Source organism: Anomaloglossus baeobatrachus, chromosome 1 (genome assembly GCF_048569485.1).
Source record: "Anomaloglossus baeobatrachus isolate aAnoBae1 chromosome 1, aAnoBae1.hap1, whole genome shotgun sequence".
NCBI lineage: Eukaryota > Metazoa > Chordata > Amphibia > Anura > Aromobatidae > Anomaloglossus > Anomaloglossus baeobatrachus.
In genome coordinates, this window is record NC_134353.1 from 503343319 (window position 1) to 503364391 (window position 21073).

The 21073-nt window shown below is 45.0% G+C and overlaps 1 protein-coding gene across 2 annotated transcripts in view; it reads left to right on the forward strand.

Moving 5' to 3' along the window:
- The window catches only part of FRMPD1 (FERM and PDZ domain containing 1), a 294156-nt gene that overhangs the window by 216215 nt on the left and 56868 nt on the right, over window positions 1–21073 (forward strand). For both annotated transcript variants that reach the window (XM_075315875.1, XM_075315884.1), the window contains exons 6-8: window positions 1010–1114; window positions 15072–15167; window positions 18718–18843. In XM_075315875.1, coding sequence (XP_075171990.1) covers window positions 1010–1114; window positions 15072–15167; window positions 18718–18843 — 327 coding nt within the window. The remainder of the gene's footprint in view (window positions 1–1009; window positions 1115–15071; window positions 15168–18717; window positions 18844–21073) is intronic.

A 21073-nucleotide genomic window follows, 5' to 3' on the forward strand; every position in this document is an offset into this window, starting at 1 on the left:
TAGTGTGTTACTAATGATATTCTTTGAGACTATGGTCCCAGCTCTCTTCAGGTCATTGACCAGATCCTCCTGTGTAGTACTGGGCTGATTCAGAATCACCCTTACCCCATTCGTCGAGAACTTGCATCCACACTGAGTAATATTGACCGTCATTTTATGTTTCTTCCATTTTCTAATTGCACCAATAGTTGTTGCCGTCTCACCAAGCTTTTTGCCTATTGTCCAGTAGCCCATCCCAGGGTTGTGCAGATCTACTATTTTGTCCCTGGTGTCTGTAGACAGCACTTTGGTCTTGACCATGGTAGAGAAGTTGGAGTGTGATTGATTGAGTGTGTGGACAGGTGTCTTTTATGCAGGTAACGAGTTCAAACAGATTAAATCAATACAAGTAATGAGTGTAGAGTAGGAGTGCGGAAAAAAAACAGTTTTGTGAGAGCCAGAATTGTTGCTGGTTGGTAGGTGATCAAATACATATTTCATGCAATAAAATGCAAGTTATTTATTTAGAAATCATACAATATGAGTTTCTGAGAAAACTTTCAAAATCGGTGGTGTATCAAATACATATTTTCCCCACTGTACCTGATGCTTTGATGTCTAGGAAGTAAGCACTGCCAGAGGTGAATGATAGCTACTGATCTCTCCACTGACATAAACACGCAGACTTTTCTGACCTGAGTATGCTTGCATGTTTATAGGGAATGCAGATGGAGGTCTATAGCTGGCTTTATTATTCCTTGTAACTCATTGTCAAAATTATAAGGTTCTCTTGTTATTATTACATTATTGACCAATTTTACTAATTACAAATAAATAAATGAATGAACAATATAATTAGTCCCCCTTAGAATGTAAACCTTTGTTGCAGGGCATTTAAAAAATAATAAACTACAGTATATAAATTCCATTTATCAATCAAAAATTAAAGAAGTTGTTCCCTTTGTCCTAAATTATCTACATGAATTGCCTTGCACTACTCAGTTTTAATTGATTTTCTTATTGTGTGCAGAGTCCCAAATCCTCCTTTCTCACAGCGGAGAAGAGGGCCAGATTAAAAAGCAATCCAGTGAAAGTAAGGTTTGCTGAAGAAGTGATTGTAAATGGCCACACTCAGGTTAGTAATTTTTCATTGAATGTTAACAACTTTGTATATTTGCTTACTCTTAGTATATTTACATGTAGTAATTTAGTTGCAAACATTTCTGTGACTGTTCCTTTCATCGCAATCCTGAAAAATATATAAATCCTAAAGGGGCTCTATCAGCACAGAATGACTGTTCACACCAAGTACAGGCGCTCATGCATCATGGCGGGGCTAATCATATAAAATCACCTTGCCATCTATTTGTTTTCCATCTATGATCCCCTCCTTTCTTTGAATCTATGAAGCCAGAGCTGTCAATCACAAAAGAGAGAAGGGTTTAGATATATTGAAAACAAGCAGGTAGAAAGGTGAATTTAAATGATTAGCCCCTCCATGATGCACAAGCACCTTTAAAGTATTTAGCTAGCATAAAAGGTCTCAGTCCAGGACTAAAAGAAATGTGTAGTTGAGGACTACAATCCAATAGTTTTATTTCCAAACCTAAATAAGAGAAATGTATTAGAATGATGAAAAATATCAAAATAAGACTTTGTACACATTTTGGTAAGTATATTCACAAGTTTTGGTATGTTAATATTGAAATTAAAGAGCACTTGACAGATAATACATGCTGCCTGATCAACGAGCAGCATGTATCAGGCACTGGCAGAGAAAAACTTTAAAACTCACCGGGAACCAAGGCGCATGGTAGACTAGTCGGACAGGCGAGTCCCTGGTGGCTTCTCACTACCCACTGACCTTGAGTGACAGGTTTCTCCCTGCATAGGTGTATTGGGATGAACCTGTCACTCCAGGGGAATGGGCAAGGATACGCCTTCAGGTAGCCTGTCTGACTAGTCTTCTGGGTTGCCTTTCAAAAATTCCAGGACCATATCTATCCTAGACACTGACTGGTAAGTTGAGGAGGCACAAGAGAAGATCCTAGCATTAGGGAAACGTTTCCGCCAAACATCCACCAGTCCCAATTCGTTGAGGCAAGCATAGGAGGATTGCATGTTTATCTTTAAAAGGATTACATAGAGAATTCAAATCTCCCACAATGAGCAGGGTTAACTCTGGCCAGCTTGCCAACCTCGAAATAACATTGCATAAAGGAACATTAGAATGTGGAGGTGGCACATATATGACCACAACTATACATTCTACATGGGCCACTATACACCGTACCCCAACGAATCTGCCACCTTCACTTCTAAAGGAATCTATACACTTAAATGGAAATTTTCTATGTACCAGTAGGCTGACCCCCTTGGAGTAGTTGGAATAGGCAGCATGTAGTTTAAATCCCACACAGGCCCTTCGCCACATATGTAAGGAATCTTTCATGGGCATTTCCTGAAATCCCGCTAGGTGATATTTCCCAATATACTCAAACATGGCTCTCCTCTTACGACTCTCTCTCAGTCCTCTAATGCTCCAGGAGATACAATTAACTAACATTCCCATTATGTGCAAGCTAGCTTATATGGCAACCAAAGTAGTGGAAACACTTGTATTGGTGTGCTCAAACTCTCATACCAAAAAACAACATACCTACCTGAACCATAACCCAAATCTTCTGACCCCCCCACCCCCACTCCTACAGTGATTTTTAAACTGCCCTCCCACGCAAGGCTTGGACCTGAACCGGTCCATCGACTGGCCATACTGCTCCTCAGCTGTGGAAGAAATTTGCCAGAAGACAAAACACATACATACCCAAAAACTGAACATATTGCATAATGCACAAGCTCCTAAAATAGTGCGAGAGAGCCCACACAACACCTCATATTAAAGTTCTGAAAAGTCGAACGTCGCAAAACAGAGGGAACTTCAGAACTCTTCTGTGCTCACACTTCCCTATTGCTCGGCTCCTGCTGAATCTGCCTTTCATTAGAATCCAGTCATTTCAGAGCATCCTTTGAGAAGTCAAAGAAAAAAGTAGTGCCCAAAGCGACCACCCTCGGCTTGGCATGAAAAATCATGGACTATTGCAAACCCAGAGTTCTCAAACGCCGTTTGAAATCCATGAAGGTGTCTCTCTTTCGCTGCACATCAGCTGAAAAATCTGTGAAGAAATAAACTCTCTGGCCTCCCAAGCTGATATCCTGTCTCTCTCTAGCCATCCATAGAATTTTGTCCCGATCCTTGTAGTGAAGGATTTTTATGAGTATAGGAAGAGGAGGCCTACCCACAGGATCCGGGCGAGTTGGAACTTTATGCACCTATTCTTCTGCAAACAGTGGAGATAAGAGGTCCTTGCTAAATGTATCCAGCAGCCATGTCTCAAAGAAAGTGCCCAGGTTTCTCCCCTTCACCTTTTCCAGAACTCCTACTAGACGGATATTATTTCTTCTTTGGTGATTTTCAATGCCGTCAACTTAGCCAAAAGAGCCTGCATTGATTGGAGTAGAAGAAACAGGAGGACAAAGGAGTTTTTTCATGTAATCAAACTATTTTTATTTCTCAAAATATTTTTTTGAAATTTTTATATGCGTACAGTGACAATGTACTAAAACAGATGATAACCATACACATCTAAAAGACATAAGTGAGTAAAATAAATGTGAATTGGGGGTACCAACAAGCTCTGCATTAGGGTGAGGGAGCACGTGCGTGATATCGAGGCAGCAAAAACAGCTGAGGATCTGACCTTGCTCAAAACTGTACCCCGTCACTTTAGATCTCACCATGCCTGAGACTCATCTGTGTTGGAAGTTTGAGGAATTGATGTGGTCAGTCTTGGATCCAGAGGTGAAGATCTTTAAAAGAAACTAGCCCAATGTGAGGCGCGATGGATCTGCACCCTGGATACCATTGTCCCTAAGGACTAAACGAAGTCTGTTTTAGTACATTGTCACTGTACGCATAAAAAATTTCAAAAAAATATTTTGAGAAATAAAAATAGTTTGCTTACACAGAAAAATTCCTTTGTTCTCCTGTTTTTTGCATTTTCTATGGAGTTTGTGTGGGTAGGGTGTTTACCATCATCCTACTTCTTGACAATTTTGACATGGTTAAATGGAGATTTATTTTGCTAATTAATTAGAGTGGGTTTAGATGGTCTTATTAATTGGTGGTATTGCGACTGGGACCGAGAGTGTGAATGGCAGATTGTGGCCAGCCTCCTGTACCCTATCATGGGAGCCCCTGAAGAACCCCGGTGGGATTCTGAGCCGTGGGGAAACGCGTCAGGCGAGTGACTATTGAGCCAATCCTTTCTTTGGCTACCAGCAATCCGGCTGAATTAGAATAACCTGGCGATCCTGTTCAAGCCTGCAAGAAAGCTAAGTGCTACTATAGCCAGCGGAATATCACGCCCATTATATTGCAGTTACGTCCCCTGCTGTGAATTGGCTCTTTTTGGGGTGTAATGTTCACTTATTTATCTCAAAACCTTTATGTATGCTTTGTATGTTTGTGCTCCAATATATGCCTGCTATATAGGAGTCAGGCCACTGCTGTGGTTACACTGTGGTAAGATATGACATGCCTTCAGCTTTGCTGCTACTAGTGCAATGATCACATATAGCAAAGGGAGATAATTAAGTCCTGCACCACTGCACATTACCTGCAGTAACGTCTGCGGTATCGCCTGTGCCCGAGTCCGGGTGGAGAGCCTAGAAAGTCCAACAATCCAGAAGCGGGGTGCTCGTCATAGAACAAAATCCATGGATAAAGGTGAGAATAAAGGATGACCGCACTCTGTCCGCTGTGAAGGATTTTCTTTTATTCAAACACGTGCATAGTAGAAAGCCGGAGGCACACTGTGAGCTGGCTCCTCAAGACTGGACGACGGCCGTTTCGCCCACAAATTGGGCTTCCACGGGTCCCGTGGAAGCCCAATTTGTGGGCGAAACGGCCGTCGTCCAGTCTTGAGGAGCCAGCTCACAGTGTGCCTCCGGCTTTCTACTATGCACGTGTTTGAATAAAAGAAAATCCTTCACAGCGGACAGAGTGCGGTCATCCTTTATTCTCACCTTTAGCAATGATCACATATGACCACTCACTGTGATGATTTATATCTAACCAACGGACCTGAATAATTGAATGTGATTTATCTGTCCCTGATTTATAGGTTGTCTAGAGCAATTGAGTGGAATGTTTACATATTATCAATATATTGTGATAACTATATGCACAGCACTTTAAGGCCTTTATAATCTGTATAGCACTAGTGCACTTTATAATTTATATTGGTGGATAGATTATTTTCCAAGGCATCCATGACAGTTTCAGGAGGGATTTGTCCGGTCGTTGATTCCTGTATTACTCCCCATTACCCCCTACCTTGTATAATTAACACACCGACACTGCTTATGACTTGGTTGAATTGGCCACAGCAGCCCTTTATTGCCTATTGTTTACACACTAACACAAGGGGGCGCCGTCCAATGGGCGTCCCCAACATTTAACAATAGGTAATACCATAATAATACAGTACGTAATCCAATACATAACCCTAGGTAGGCCCGGTCCAGAAACCACCTTCCACCACCAAAACATGATCCCTGGCCGCAACACACACCGGGCCGAAGATGAGGTATTAATCACCTACGGATCAATACTCCAATCTTGCAGGACCTCATGCCTGCAAGATCCCTGTAACCGGAGCCAATATATCCTACAAGTGACTCTCCAATCAAATAACATTACCCGTTAAACCGCCTCTGGACCAGACCTACCCCCGCCACAGGACAGGCCACGTGACACCTTGCGTGGCCTGGACCCCCACACACCCAAAGCTTGCTTCTCTAACCTGCAAGCCGAAACCAACCGTTAAACCCTTCCATCCATCAACTTAAGCTCTGGGCCTCCCATATGCACCAGCCAACGTTACCAGCTCACTTTACTACACCGCACTACCATCATCCTTGGTGACCGCACATGCCACCTCAAATCTCTTCGAACCTACCCGTATCCCAATTTATTCATTCTTTTTTTTTTTTTTAATCGACCTTCAATACGGGCCACGACACCATGGCCACCCCATAACAAGGCCACCACCATGTATCAATCACCCCTGATACCACGACTCGGTACCCAAAACAACATACAGGAATCCACCTCATTCCTTTCCACACCATCCTATTTATAAGCCAGTACCACCCCATAGTACTAAACCACTTTTAAGTAACCCTGTCTCCTCCTCAACAGGGACCCAGCCCTATCACTGGCTCTCTCGGACGGCCACTCAGGCACACCCCGACACACCATGCCACGAGCTCCCAAACCATGCCTGGATCACTGCCATGCCCCACCGGCATCAGTTAAACCAAGTAACTGCAAAACTGATAGTACCAGCGGCCTACCCATTACTGACCAAATAAACTACCATACCGTCACCCCGCCCCTCCTCCTGTCTCCAGCTGAATACAACTGCAACGGGGGTTAATATATTCCAAACAGGATCACACTTACACTGCCTACTTAACTGGGTCACCTCGTACCCTGAACCAGGTTTTCCCCCGGGAAACGGCTAAAGTGACCCCCACTTGGCAATAATTCTGATCCATAACCTCCAAATTTCCCGAAACGTCGTCCTAGCAGCCTAACCAAGAGGCGAGGGAATAAACCACCCTCGGCCTTCCCCCAGACTCATAACACATGCATTAGACATACCACTCCCTAGAGCAATAAATCACTGTCGGTCTTCCCCGACCGATGTAGCCCGTCATCCAAACCCTCTGAAAACAACAAGGCTCAATCTGCCATACCCAGAAAAGTTCTAAGACCTTCTCACGTACTCAGCCACCACACTATTGGACAACCATCATCCTAATTTGGGCCCCTTTAACTATCCAGGAAGCCCACTCGACCTAACGGAACCATGTCCACCAAAGTTAACACGCCTACAAAACCACCACACAATCACAACCCTCGCCCTGCACCCATGGCTGAAGCAAAGATGCAGAAGCATTACTTTCAATCCCCAACAACCTCTCCAAACAATAATTTGCGTCCCACTTCCTTCCGCAAACCACACCAACAACAAGTTGCCTGCACTACAAAGTACACCATAAAATTGCCCCCCATACCACTATCCTGATTGACTCCATACGCAACTATCGGCATCAGGAGACACAAACTTTCCAAACACCATATCCAAACATATTGTTCCTAAAGGAAACCTTGTAACACACAACCCCCTTCGAGCCCTCATATCAGAGGTCCAAACCCAACTTGCATCGCCCCCCATCCTCACGGGTATACGAGGGAAGCCATCGTTACATCTGCAGCCCCCCATTGCTGATTACCGAGTTCACCAGTAACCGCCCAAAGCTGCCCACCACCTACAGGAACCCCAATTCAGGCCCGCCGGGCCCTCAGTCCCCCCAGCACCAAACTCCATAATGGGATAATAAGAGAACTAACCACAAAGTAGCCACTAGGCTACCATCCACCAACTTAATCCATTCAGCGCCCAGGACCAAGCCATACTGCCCTCGAACTAACGATACCCCAAACCGTACCAAACACGCCACACCCAAAATGCGGTTCCAAACCCACAAGGAAAAACCATGACACCAACCAACGCCTCACCAGCTCCCACAATTCTGCTCTCCTTACTCCACTTATCCACAGCAACCCTAACGCCATACCGGAGTCCTGCCCTCACACTCAACACTCACAAAATCCCCCAAAAACTCCCCGCACACTCCGAACTGCGGGACCTCTTTGCCTAGTAACCTCGGCCAGCATAATCCAACCAATTTGAACTACCATTCAGAATAAGATTCCTCATAAAACCCGACCAATGAACCTTCAAATAAATGCTCCGTCTCCTCTGCTTGCGCAAGCCGAGATCATCAGCACCCGTAACCAATCCTCAATGACCTAAAATTGCATCCCCCACCCTGAACTGTGACCACCGGCCTGACACCACATGCACCCCCATGGCTATACCGCCATGGCACCACCTCGTCCCTAACTCTGGCCCGGCCTCTACTACATGACCCAAATCCCCCGAGGACCAAGTCTCACACCCAACTGCAGCTCAGCGTCCCCTCGGAACCGCTGCCCCATTGTCCTCTGTCATCCATCTGTCCGAATGTTACGGACATCCTGATGTCCTTCTCCCTGCCCGCCGTCGTCCACTTCCATCTTGGATGCGTGAGGCAGCTCCATCACGCCTCCCCCACCACGGCCACCCATGTGAGCCGCCGCGTGGGCATAGTCATCTTCCGCTCCGTTGCTTGTCCCGCGGTGACAGCCACAGGAGACCGTCCTGTCCCCCGTGCCGCCACCTCGGGTCTCGACGTCTTGCGACTGTGCCCCTCCCCCTCGCCGATTGCCAGGGAGGGGGGGCTCCAAACCCGACCTCACTGACGCCCGGCTCTGGACTGCAGCCATCGCCGTTCCCGGCCCTCCAGTGCCACCGCAGGCCTCCTGTCGCCGGGTCCTCCCTCCCCAAGGCTACTGAAAAAATCGTTCTATCAGTCAGCGTAGGGGTAAACAGCAATCAAATTACAATTTGCCAATGGCAACTAGAAACCCTAAACTAAAGACTGATCTAAAATTTAACTTTTAATTCATTATTTAAGATATAGGGACATACAACTTAAAAACACTAAACATTGTGGTCTAGCTCTAATTGATATAAATAGTCGTTCCTTCTGGAGTGATTTTTTATCCAGACCGAAGTCTGTGAGTGATCTCTATATTATTCCTATCATAAATGACCACTAATGTTTGCTATTTAAAAAACATAAAGCAGGGGAGGGTCCCCAGAGGGGTTCTGACATCACCTCCTCGCCCCCCCTGCGCCCGGGGAATACCTGCGGGGGGGCCGTAACCGCCGCCCGCTGCTACTGGGGGAGCGAGGGGAAGGCGCCAACGGGTAAGCCCGGCAGCCCTGATGTGGGACTGCACTACCAGGGGCCCATGTGCCGCTACCGCTGATCACCTGGAGATCCTCTCTGCAATCCCTGTTCCGTTCAAGCTGCAGATCTGCAATGTCCGGATCCATCAGGCTGGATGTCATGATGGAGGTTCCCCAGCCCGTCCAAGCTGCAGATCTGCGATGTCCGGATCCATCAGGCTGGATGTCATGATGGAGGTTCCCCAGCCCATCCAAGCTGTCGTCCAGGAAGTGCAAGAGAAGGTAACTGGCTCCCACCTCCTCCTATATATCCATGCAGCTCCTCCTTTTCCTCCCACCATATTCCCCTCCCTAACCAATCATCATCTTCTTCCACCTTCCTATGATATCACCATTTAACCCCATCAACTCCCTACCCTCCAGACTGTCATGTCGCCCCTACACCCTATGGGTTCCATGGCTTTCTTTATATCATAAAGGTTGGAGGTTATTACATTAATATCAAGTGAGCCTCTGATAGTGTTGTGGGGCCACACCTCTTCCTATCGTTCTTGAGTACATATCAAGACTGCCATTTAGAATTTTCTTGACAGTATGGACCTTTTTGAGTAATCTGCAGTGCAGTGACTAATATTTTGCACTCCTATACTCCCAGACTAGCTGCACTTTAGGATAGTGCAGGGATAGGAGGATGAGCCGACGTTGAGCGGGGGCGCCATTTCGTTCACTTAGGGTGCCAACCTCTGCGGCAAGGTAGGGGAATTTATAGGGCATTTGATCAAACCCCGCTCTGCACTGTAGCACTTTATGTCCTTTTATCTATGTGTGTTATATTTGTTTTGTGTGGGGAATTCTAATTTTAATCATATTTAATAAAAGTTTTTTAAGGGTTTTTCACGTTTTTTTGGTATAGCGTCTTCCAATTCCCTCACCCTCCCCTCCAGTGCTGTAGTTCACTTCTTTCCAGCACCTTGTGGACATCATGGCAGATGATCAAAATTGTTACCTGAATATGTCCAACTTGAGTGGTCAGGGTGGAAAGGGTAGAGTTACAGGTATTCAAAGCATTCAAGACATCTCACAAATATGGTGAGTCCTCCTGAGTGTCCCCACTGCTAGCACGAAGAACACCTTCCATCCGCTGCCCAGAGGTTGCCACATCCATCTCCTCGTTTAGGCCTTCCTCCTCTTCCCCCACTGCCAGAGGAGAAAAGCGCAGTCCCATGGAGGCTCAAGGGGAGTACAACACATCATTTTACCATCAGGTGCTTCCTGCTGGGGCTTATGTGCATATTGGCCCACCTTGGCTAATGTCTCCTCTGAGACGGCTCTGCTCCTTCTGCCTCCAGGTGTGCCAGATCCATCTTGGGGGGTCTCTCAGCTACCCACCATCTTCTTTCCCCTGTTTTTTACTACGGATCATGTTGGCTCACTGTGGAGACTCCAGGGAAGTGCAGCCTTAGGGACAAAGTTATTATATTTCAATACCCTAGAATGACTAGATGTTCTACAGTCAGTTTTGAGCAGGGAGGAAGCACCTGTCTGTAAGTGCAGCCTTAGGGACATATTTATTGTATATCACTAATGTATTTTATACAGCTCTTCAGCACTGAGCTTTAGCAGACGTCCAGTACCAGACAGTTCTAGCAGAGGGGAAGCCCCTCTCTGTAAGTTCTGTAAGTGCAGCTGTTCAGGGCTGTGCACTAGGAAGCTAGAGAGCTCCTCTCCTGCTTCTCTGCTTCACTCCACTTGCCCTGGTTCACTGTTCTTATCAGCACACCTGGGTCTCCTTAGCTCAGACAACACCTGGGGCTCATATGGCTCGTCAGTAAGGAATTCCATCACTCACTGGTTCATCACACAGTGCTGTTGTGGCGCCCCTGAATACATCAGGGTGCCACAGGGAACTGCATCCTTACCCAGGGTGCAGGGACTACCACCCATGGTTCCAGGTACCCAAGAAACCGATGTCACTTCCATCTGCACCACAAAACCCAATCACCTCACATCAGTCACTGCCAGACACACCAGGGGGGTTGGGCTAACTGGAAATGGGCCAGCCACTGGGGGACTGAGCAGACTGTGAGAGGGAGACAGACAGAACAGAAGTAGGCTCCAAAGAGAGAGGAGCTAGGAGAGTGAGCTCCTGGGGTGCTAGGGACACTGGTTGGGTCGCAAGCGGTGATCTGGGTCCAGAGGAGTCGGGGACCGGTAGCAGTGACATTGGACAAGGGTGTGACGGACATAGTCTTGGAGGACTGTCGGCATCAGAAAGCCAAAGAGAACTGACCGGTACCGAGCACGATGGGGTACAGGACCCTAAGTCAGGAGCCGATTCAATGTCCTGGCAATTCACCTGAAAGGGAGAGGATCTTCAAGGACTTCCCTACGAGCTCAGAGGTTCAGGGCATCAGCACAACGAGGGGGATAGGGGTGTATCCAGACACAGTAACCCACTAAAGTCCCGCGTGCCAGCCCTCAAAAGCACAGCTACACTACAAATAGTGAGCAGGGCCCCCAACAGCTTCAAGCCACGGGGACCACCAACGGACCATAAATTGTGCACGAAGGCAGGCTCGGGATCACTAAGTGACATCGGTGGGACGAGGTACTTGGACGGGCTCACGGCAGCGGCAGCTGTACACAGAGACTTTGGTTTACCAGCAGTGTGTGCGTCTCCTTTCTAAACCTTATCCAGCACCACAACTACCCACAGTGAATACCCTGGTCCCCTGCACCCTGTCTTCCCAAAGCACCAACACCCTGAGTCTGGGGCCTTCCCTACCTGTAGAAGGACTAACACCTTGCTGCCTAACGCCATCTGCCCCGGTACTCCTTCCGGCAGCGGCGGTACTCCCATTACCGCAACCCGCAGGTGGCATCACGAACTAATCCCCTGTAAATACCCCCTTTCACGGATCAAAGTGTCTGCCAAGCCGGGTCCGGGCCCTCGAGCCACCACGATCCCGTATCTGAGCAGCCCGACCAATACCGGGGTGACACACTGCTGCCCTTGGGGTGAAGAGCCCAAGATGGCTGCTGTTTTCACAAGGCTCTCCTTTCTACCCCCAGCAAATGTCAGCAGAGCACTTTTTCTATCTATGCCACATCTCCACAGCAACAGGTGGTCCTCTGCTCAGCAAGGATGATCACTTTGGAGGCTCTGTGTGGGGTCTCATGTAGGATTTTTAATCAGGATGGCAGGAGTTCCTCTTAGATGCTGCCAATCAGTCACAGACCATGGTCACACCCCTCAAAATTCCAGAATAGTCTGTAAAAATTGGTCCATTTTTTTGCTCTATCCATAAAAAAATATATAAGGCATCTGGGATTGTTTTGAAGCTGAACAAACTTACACAGATTCTTTGGACTATAATTATCAACAGTTTACAGTAAATGCGGCTGATGTCTTTATATCAGAATTATGGGCACTAGACATAGATAACTTATAATCATAATGGTTCAGTATGATTTCCCAATGTGTCTGTAAAAAATATTGTCTGCCAGTGATATTTTGATAAGCTATCCAGAAAAAAAAGTAAAGTTGGCAACCCTGCTCCCATGCGGCTCGGTCCCTGGAGGCTTTTAAAATATGGTTTTATCTTAAATGCCGCAGTGTTTCAGAGTCAAACAAACCTGGCTGGGATCGTACAGCCAATGTCTGATAATGCTGCCTGTGGATCAAGCAGCATGAATTAGCTGTCAGGTTCACTTTAATTTAAACAGGAGAAATTAGAAGAAAAAAAACCAACACAGAAATAAGATGATAATACATAAATAATCAACTTGCGGCCAGCTGTCAATTAATAAAAAAAATAATAAGCGGAGTTAAAGTATATTAAAAATACGTACTTAAAATAGATAATTTTATCACTTATTATTGTCACCTTAATTTCCAATTGTATGCAATTTAGGCAGGAATATAACTATAGTAAGTTCAGGGATTGCGGTCACACTCAGGCCCTAAAGCCTAGGGGGACCTGTGGGTATGGAAAGTATTCAGACCCCTTTGAATTTTTCACTCTTTGTTTCATTGCAGCCATTTGGTAAATTCAAAAAAGTTCATTTTTTTTCTCATTAATGTGCACCCTGCACCCCATCTTGACAATAAAAACAGAAATGTAGAAATTTTTGCAAATTTATTAAACAAGAAAAACTGAAATATCACATGGTCATAAGTATTCAGACCCTTTGCTCAGACACTCATATTTAAGTCACATGCTGTCCATTTCCTTGTGATCCTCCTTGAGGTGGTTCTACTCCTTCATTGGAGTCCAGCTGTGTTTAATTAAACTGATAGGACTTGATTTGGAAAGGCACACACCTGTCTATATAAGACCTCACAGTTCACAGTGCATGTCAGACCAAATGAGAATCATGAGGTCAAAGGAATTGCCCAAGCAGCTCAGAGACAGAATTGTGGTCAGGCACAGATCTGGCCAAGGTTACAAAAGAATTTTTGCAGAACTCAAGGTTCCTAAGCGCACAGTGGCCTCCATAATCCTTAAATCGATAGTGTTTGGAACCACCAGAACTCTTCCTAGACCTGGTTGTCCATCCAAACTGAGCAATTGTGGTAGAAGAACCTTGGTGAGAAAGGTATAGAAGAACCTCAAGATCACTGTGGCTGAGCTCCAGAGATGCAATAAGGAGATGGGAGAAAATATCACAAACTCAACTATCAGTGCAGCCCTCCACCAGTCAGGCCTTTATGGCAGAGTTGCCCGACGGAAGACTCTCCTCAGTGCAAGACATATGAAAGCCCACATAGCGTTTGCAAAAAAAACACACGAAGGACTCCCAGACTATGAGAAATAAGATTCTCTGGTCTGATGAGACAAAGACAGAACTTTTTGGAGATAATTCTAAGCAGTATGTGTGGAGAAAACCAGGCACTGCTCATCACCTGCCCAATACAATCCCAACAGTGAGACATGGTGGTGGCATCATCATGCTATGGAGGTATTTTTCAGCTGCCGGGACAGGATGACTGGTTGCAATTGAAGGAAAGATGAATGTGGACCTGAGACTTAGCCGAAGGTTCACCTTCCAACAAGACAATGACCCTAAGCACACAGCTAAAATAACAAAGGAGTAGCTTCAGAAAAACTCTGTGACCATTCTTGACTGGCCCAGCCAGAACCCTGACCTAAACCCAATTGAGCATCTTTGGAGAGACCTAAAAATGGCTGTCCACCAACGTTGACCATCCAAACTGACGGAACTGGTGAGGATTTGCAAGGAAGAATGGCAGAGGATCCCCAAATCCAGGTGTGAAAAACATGTTGCATCACTCCCAAGAAGACTCATTGCTGTACTAGCTCAAAAGGGTGCTTCTACTCAATACTGAGCAAATGGTCTGAATACTTATGACCATGTGATATTTCCATTTTTCTTGTTTAATAAATTTGCAAAAATTTTTACATTTCTGTTTTTTTTTCTGTCAAGATGGGGTGCAGAGTGTACACAAATAAGAAAAAAATAACTTTTTGAATTTACCAAATGGCTACAATGAAACAAAGAGTGAAAAATTTAAAGGGATCTGAATTCTTTCCATACTCACTGTCAAAGAGCCCAATGAGAAAATCCTGATGTGTAGGGGCTCAGTAGGAGATGTTGCATAAGGGCTACACAAGCCTCAAGTTATTGCTGATAGGGTAATTGTGTTATGAAATTGTTCCCAAAACATTTATATGTGTAAAATAGGGAAATTAGGCTATGACCTCACTGGGATTGGGGATAGGGACTGACGTGTAGGATTACAATCTCTGTACATCACTGCTGAATATGTGGTCGCTTTATAAACAATGAAAAATTATTGGAAAAAAATATTTCAAATGAACTAACAGAATAAAAACACTGTCTTTAAGTAAACATATACAATACAATAGAATTGGTTTATTTTTCCTGCATGACTTGTTCTGTGTATTATTGGCTACGTACTGTATGTATTGTCAAAAACCACATCTCTCAAAGGAATGATATGGACCTTTACTCCTATCCATTTGCAATTGTGTAATTTACAGTAAAGTGAATTTCCTGCTATCACGTTATGTACATCAGACTTAATCTGGTTTAATGACATAGCAGCTTCTCAGAGGAATTTAGACATATTAATGTCAATCCATCATCTTGTATGTTTCTAACATGCGGCTCTTTTTTCAGGGGAATTCACTTCTGTTTATGCCTAATGTCCTTAAAGTCTACTTAGAAAATGGTCAGACAAAGGCATTTAAATTTGAGAAGAAAACAACAGTTAAGGTAGACAGAGAATTTGTAATATGTGACATCATATTGTATGTGCTTAGTTTTATTGTGATTGGTTGATGCTCGTTACTATCAGTTGAATGGGGCCAAGCTGCAATACTAAATATGGTGCGTGGATTAGAGTGGTGCTGAATTTTAAAATTAAAGGGAATCTGTGAGTAGGCTCAACCAGTTGTAAGCCATCTATATGGGTATGTACAGTAGGTCATACTAAGCTGAATAAAATAACTTAGTATCTGTGATCTGATGTCTTATTCAAGAGAAATCCACATTTTTCCTATATGCAAATGAGCTGTTAAGATCTAAAGGGAGGACACTCATCTGATTGAGAATTTGCCTCCAGAGCTTATTGTACATGAAAGGGGACTTTACCAGCGTGAGACAGTTTAATCTCATAATCACACACAGTTCTAGAGTAAGATCAGAGCTAACACAGTACAGCAGAGCAAATACAGGGGACCAGAGCTAATACAGCACAGCAGAAGTGAACTTTGTCTCATTACAAACAAATCTGCTGCTGCAGTCCTTTCCCAGAGCGTCAGCTTACATCTCACAGGAAGCCAGTGTAGGGGAAGGGCAGCACAGCAGAACTGACAGCACTGTGAGATACAGCTGTAAATGTGTTTGTTGTATTTGTAATGAGACAAGGTTCAACTCTGCTGTACTATGTTATAATCAGGCACAGCTCTGCAGCAGAGCTGAAAGCACTATGAGAGGACAATTGTAGATGAAATTGTGTTTGTAATAACACAAAGTTCACTTCTGCTGCTGTGTATTAGCTGTGCTGTATTGTGTTTGTCCTGATCTCAAATACAGCAAAAAAAAACCCTTGAAACATAACTTTTAATATATCCCTTTAAAAGGAAGCAAGGAACAGCAAGTCCTGATCTCACTGCAGAGCTGTTTGTAATTATGAGAGCAAAGTGTCAGTCATTACATGTGTAAGAGTGGCTAGTGGAGGTTGTGATAGTCGACTTCACAGGAGTTACTGGGCCGCAGCGCAGCAGGACATTAACCCCTCGAGCCCCAGTCACCACAACCCACAACACAGTTCATTCACCAGCTCATCCATCCTCTAAGCCAGTAAACTGGACACAGGGGGTTTCTTTTCCAACTCTGAATCTATACTGGCCAACTTTGATACAGCATCTCTATCTTTATCTCGCACCTTGAGGTCACCGCTTCAGACCCCACCAGGGTTCCCTTTGGACTTCACTACTTCTTGTAATTTTCTGGCCAACCACTCCCCTGGCACCTGGGACTCAGTAAGCTCCACTAGGCCCATCATCCCCTGCGCTCACTCTGCTCCCACATTGGCAACCCACCCTATTATAGGGACACACTCAACGTCAACTTGCAGCAAGGGGAATCATTGGGAAAGCTCTTCCAGTTTACAACCGCCAATCCCGTCGTCCGGACAGCTACCTGTTGTGAATGTCAGTTATCCTTTTGCTGCTGTGAGGCTCCCTCTTGTGGCCAGGAATGGTTTGGTCAGAGACCAGGTGTGTTGAGCAATGGGCGTTTCCATTGCTAACTCTCTGCTTATTTAAACCCTGTTCTGATAATAGGCTATGCCGGATGTCAGTTGTTCTTTGTTCACCAGCCTGCTTCATCCTGCTCCAGACCACATCTACCCCAGATAAGTGCTTGGCTCTTTATCTGTTGTTTGGTCCTTTTTGCTCTTATCTGAGTTTGTCATTTGCTGGGGTTGTTTTCAGTTTATTTGCATGCAGGAATCTTCCCTCTCAGTTGCTTTGCTGGGAAGCTCCGTGCAGCTATGTTTGGAGTATTGCTCCTATTAGTCCATGTGTTTGTTGCTTCTTGAATTTGTAATGATTCCTGCTTTCTGTTCATTGGTATGACAAGAGCGCCTGGTATAGGACGGAGTTCAGATCTAGTGATCTGAGGGCTTTTTGTACTATCAGGTTTTTGGATTTTTGCAGGGTTTTTCTCTGGCCACCATCAGCCCCTTTCCTGTCCTGTCCTATTTAGTCAGTAGGGCCTCACCTTTTGCTAATCCTATCATCTATCTGTGTATTGTGTTTTCCTATATCACCGCAGTCTTTGAATGTGGGGGGCTTGCTATTCTTTATCTATTTTCTGAGGCAGAGAGTTATCAATATTTCCTTCCTTTAGGATAGCTAGTTCTCCGGCTGGGTTCGCGGTGCACAGGATGTTAGTTCACCCCTCGGCTACTTCTAGTGTTGATGGTTAGTAAGGGGATGGCGGCCAGATTAGTTGCCAATGCTCTTGTCACCTTTTACCAATGATTTATGGTGGTCTTCCATGGTTCCGGATCATAACAGCTACCCCAGCGGGGTTCGCTCTTATTCTTCGGACCTGCTGTGGGATTGATCCTGAGGACCAGCACTAGTCAATATCTTAGAGGCTATATCACACTTGCTCCTTCCTGGGGACTCTCCTTCTCTCTTCCTCCTGTCTTGCCCTTTTATAACCTGCCAACCCTCCTATAACTAATGCCTTCTTAACCAAGGAGCCCAGGGTAACGGTCATCAGGCCAGGCTGCCACCTAGTGGCCCCACAACAACATGTAATGATTCTATTAAACATAATTGCACATAGTTCTGTCACCTCTGTGGGGGTGGCTGAGCCTGTACTCCCTACACATGTCTCACATATGTAACACCCCTTTATATTTAAAATAAGCTCTGGAGGTAGACTCTAAGGGAGATCAGTAGCTGGCTCATAGCCAGGAACAGCACACTTACATGTAAGAATAGCATGGATTTTACTGGAATAAGACATTCAATCACAGGTACCAAGGTATCATTTTATTGAGCTTCCTATAACCATGTCCATATAGACAGCTTAGGAGGAGGGCTGATCCTACTAACAGATTCCCTTTAATAAAAAAATGAACCTTTTTTATAATTTCATAGCTACTTACAATGAAACAGATTGTTTATTGCTGTCCAAAAACTATGACATTTTTTTCTCAGAACTACATTGTTTTAAAGTATGTAAGTGAAGCCCTGGCCAACAAATGTATTAGTCATACAAAGGAATAATAGCAGTAGTTGATGAGGACTTGGAGGGTGGTTGGTATAAAAGTACTGGTTACAGATATTATTACTAACGCTTTAAAGGGTTTATTGCAGTTTCAAAAATGTTTCTTCCTAGGCGCAGTTTGTTTTCATTTTTTATTTTTTGAATGTGTTCTACTCACCCTACCCAGGTTTAGTGCTAAAACTCTGCCTCTGCTCCCTGTTTCTGTTATTGTCTGCAGCACAGACATCAGATCAACAGCGCTGCAGCCAATCAGTGAGCTCTACAGCTCTTCACCTGTACAAGTCAAGAATCACTCAGACCCAATGATCACACTGGTGACTGCAGTGCTGTAGACGTGGTGACTGCACTGTAGATAGTAACTGACAATAAGAGCATGGCGGGTGAGTAAAGTAAAGTATGTTGGTTTGTTTGTTTTAAACAAACTGCGCCTGTGGACAGAGGTTTGCTGAAACAAAAAAAAAATTAAAAATGGGTTAACGGTTCAGTAGTTGTGTTAATTATTTTATCATTCCAGGACATCCTCATGACCCTTAAAGAGAAGCTTTCGATCAATGTAATTGAACACTTTGCACTAGCGCTTGAAGAGCAATATAACATCTCAAGGCTTTACCTGCTCCATGAAGATGAACCTATAGAGCAGGTGAGCCTAGAATAATAAAATATTTTCTGGGTTCCTCAATTTTTTCTGTGTCTCTATTTTATGTCTCTCATCATTACTTTATGTAAAGTTTCTTGTAGGGAAATGCCCTTGAATGACATTTATCTTCTATCCACATGATGGCCAATAAGTCTATGGCTGCTGATGCTCCCACCATTGGGACCATGATTGAACACTAATGGGCATCCTGGCTCACCATTCTTCCTCACTTCATGAGGATTGAATTGAGCAGCATGGTCACCAATGACTGCTGCCAGGGTATTCATATCTATGTCTATTGACGCTGAATGGGTCAGCATTGCAGTCATGTGCAAAAATGCTGCTATATTACACCGCAACGCTAGGGGACCTCCTTAATATCCAAATTCTTTAAAACAAGATTGGTAATTAGAAATGTTCTGCTTGACAACCTCATATTGGATTAATGCAAGCATTACCATTTCATCGGGTCTAGAAAGTTTTAAAATATGAACTGGAAATGATGCTATTGGTACTGCAAGGCCTTTTTCTCAAATAACTTTTTTCTTATCAAATGTGTCCTTTTAAGTGTGTAGCAATTTATGAGTTTATATATTCATTAATCACAACATAGTTTATGTATCTGTTTGTATACTGAACAAAACTATAAACGCAACTGTCACAGTCATCTCTCTATTTTTGGAGATTAGTGACGGGTTCAGAGTCTGGATCCCGCATTTCCATTTTGGACTCTACATATAAATGTTGTTTTGTTTCTCTTGGTGCTCTAACAGTTAATGTCAGTTTTGCTGTTAGCAGCTTCCCAACAGTGAAGGTCAGCTGCAGCTGCTCTGTAGCCACACCCTTTTGTGTTTAAGTAGCAAGGTTTCCCAGCAATCTTTCCTGATTATACAAAACTATTTGTATTCTTGCCGCCATGGTGGAAGAAGCTGCTGTGGATTCATCTTAAAGTCATATCTTCTCCATTTTGGTAGTTTTTTCCATGTTTGCCTCATCTACCATCGTGTTGTATTAGTGCAGTGGACGGTCTAGTGAACCTTACCTTCCCACTCACTAGCCAGGACTTTTCAGTGCTTCAGGTTCCTGCTCAGTGACAGATGAGGAACCTGTATAGGGTCTGGATAGGAGTGCAGGGTACAGCAGCAGATAAGGGCAGGATGTGTCCCATCTACTCTATCACTAGTGCCAGGGCCCACCATTGTTATTCTGTTCCTGGTGTCCCCCTTGTGACAGCAACACCTTTGTTTTTGCTCCCATTTTTCATGAGCTGAATGCTAAGATCTAAGACTCTTTTTATGTACACAAAAGGCCTTTTTCTCTGAAATATTGTTCACAAATTTGTCTAAATATGTGTTAGTGAGCACTTTTCCTTTACCAAGATAATCCATCCACTTCACAGGTGTGGCATATCAAGATGATGATTAGACAGCATGATTATTGCACAGGTGTGCCTTAAGGGGGCTTTACACGCAGCGATATCGCTATCGATATCGCTGGTGAAAGCACCCGCCCCCGTCGTTTGTGCATCACGGGCAAATCGCTGCCCGTGACGCACAAAATCGTTAGGAGCCGTCACACGGACTTACCTGCCTAGCGACGTCGCTGTTGCCGGCGAACCGCCTCCTTTCTAAGGGGGCGGTTTGTGCGGCGTCACAGCGGTGTCACTCAGCGGCCGCCCAATAGAAGCGGAGGGGCGGAGATGAGCGGCCGTAACATCCTGCCCACCTCCTTCCTTCCTCATTGCCGGCAGCCGCAGGTAAGCTGTAGTTCATCGTTCCCGAGGTGTCACACGTAGTGATGTGTGCTGCCTCGGGAACGATGAACAACCTCCGTCCTGCAACAATCAACGATTTTTTGAAAATGAACGACGTGTCAATGATCAACGATAAGGTGAGTATTTTTGATCGTTAACGGCTGTTCGTTGGTGTCACACGCAACGACGTCGCAAACGATGCCGGATGTGCGTCACGGAATCCGTGACAGGGATGAAGTCTCCTGACGGCATCCGCTGACAGGTTAAGCCGGCCGGGCGCCGGCGTCACCCCGAGACTTACGATCAGCTGATGCGTCAGGTGACTGCATCAGGTGATGAATCACCAGGTCCTGCATCCATCGCACGTACCCGGGGAGACTGCACACAGCCGGAGCGGCGGTACCGGGAGAGGAGCTGGGAGCGGGCATGGCACTGGGAGTCTGCAGACAGGTGAGTATGACATTTTTTTTTTCTACTGTT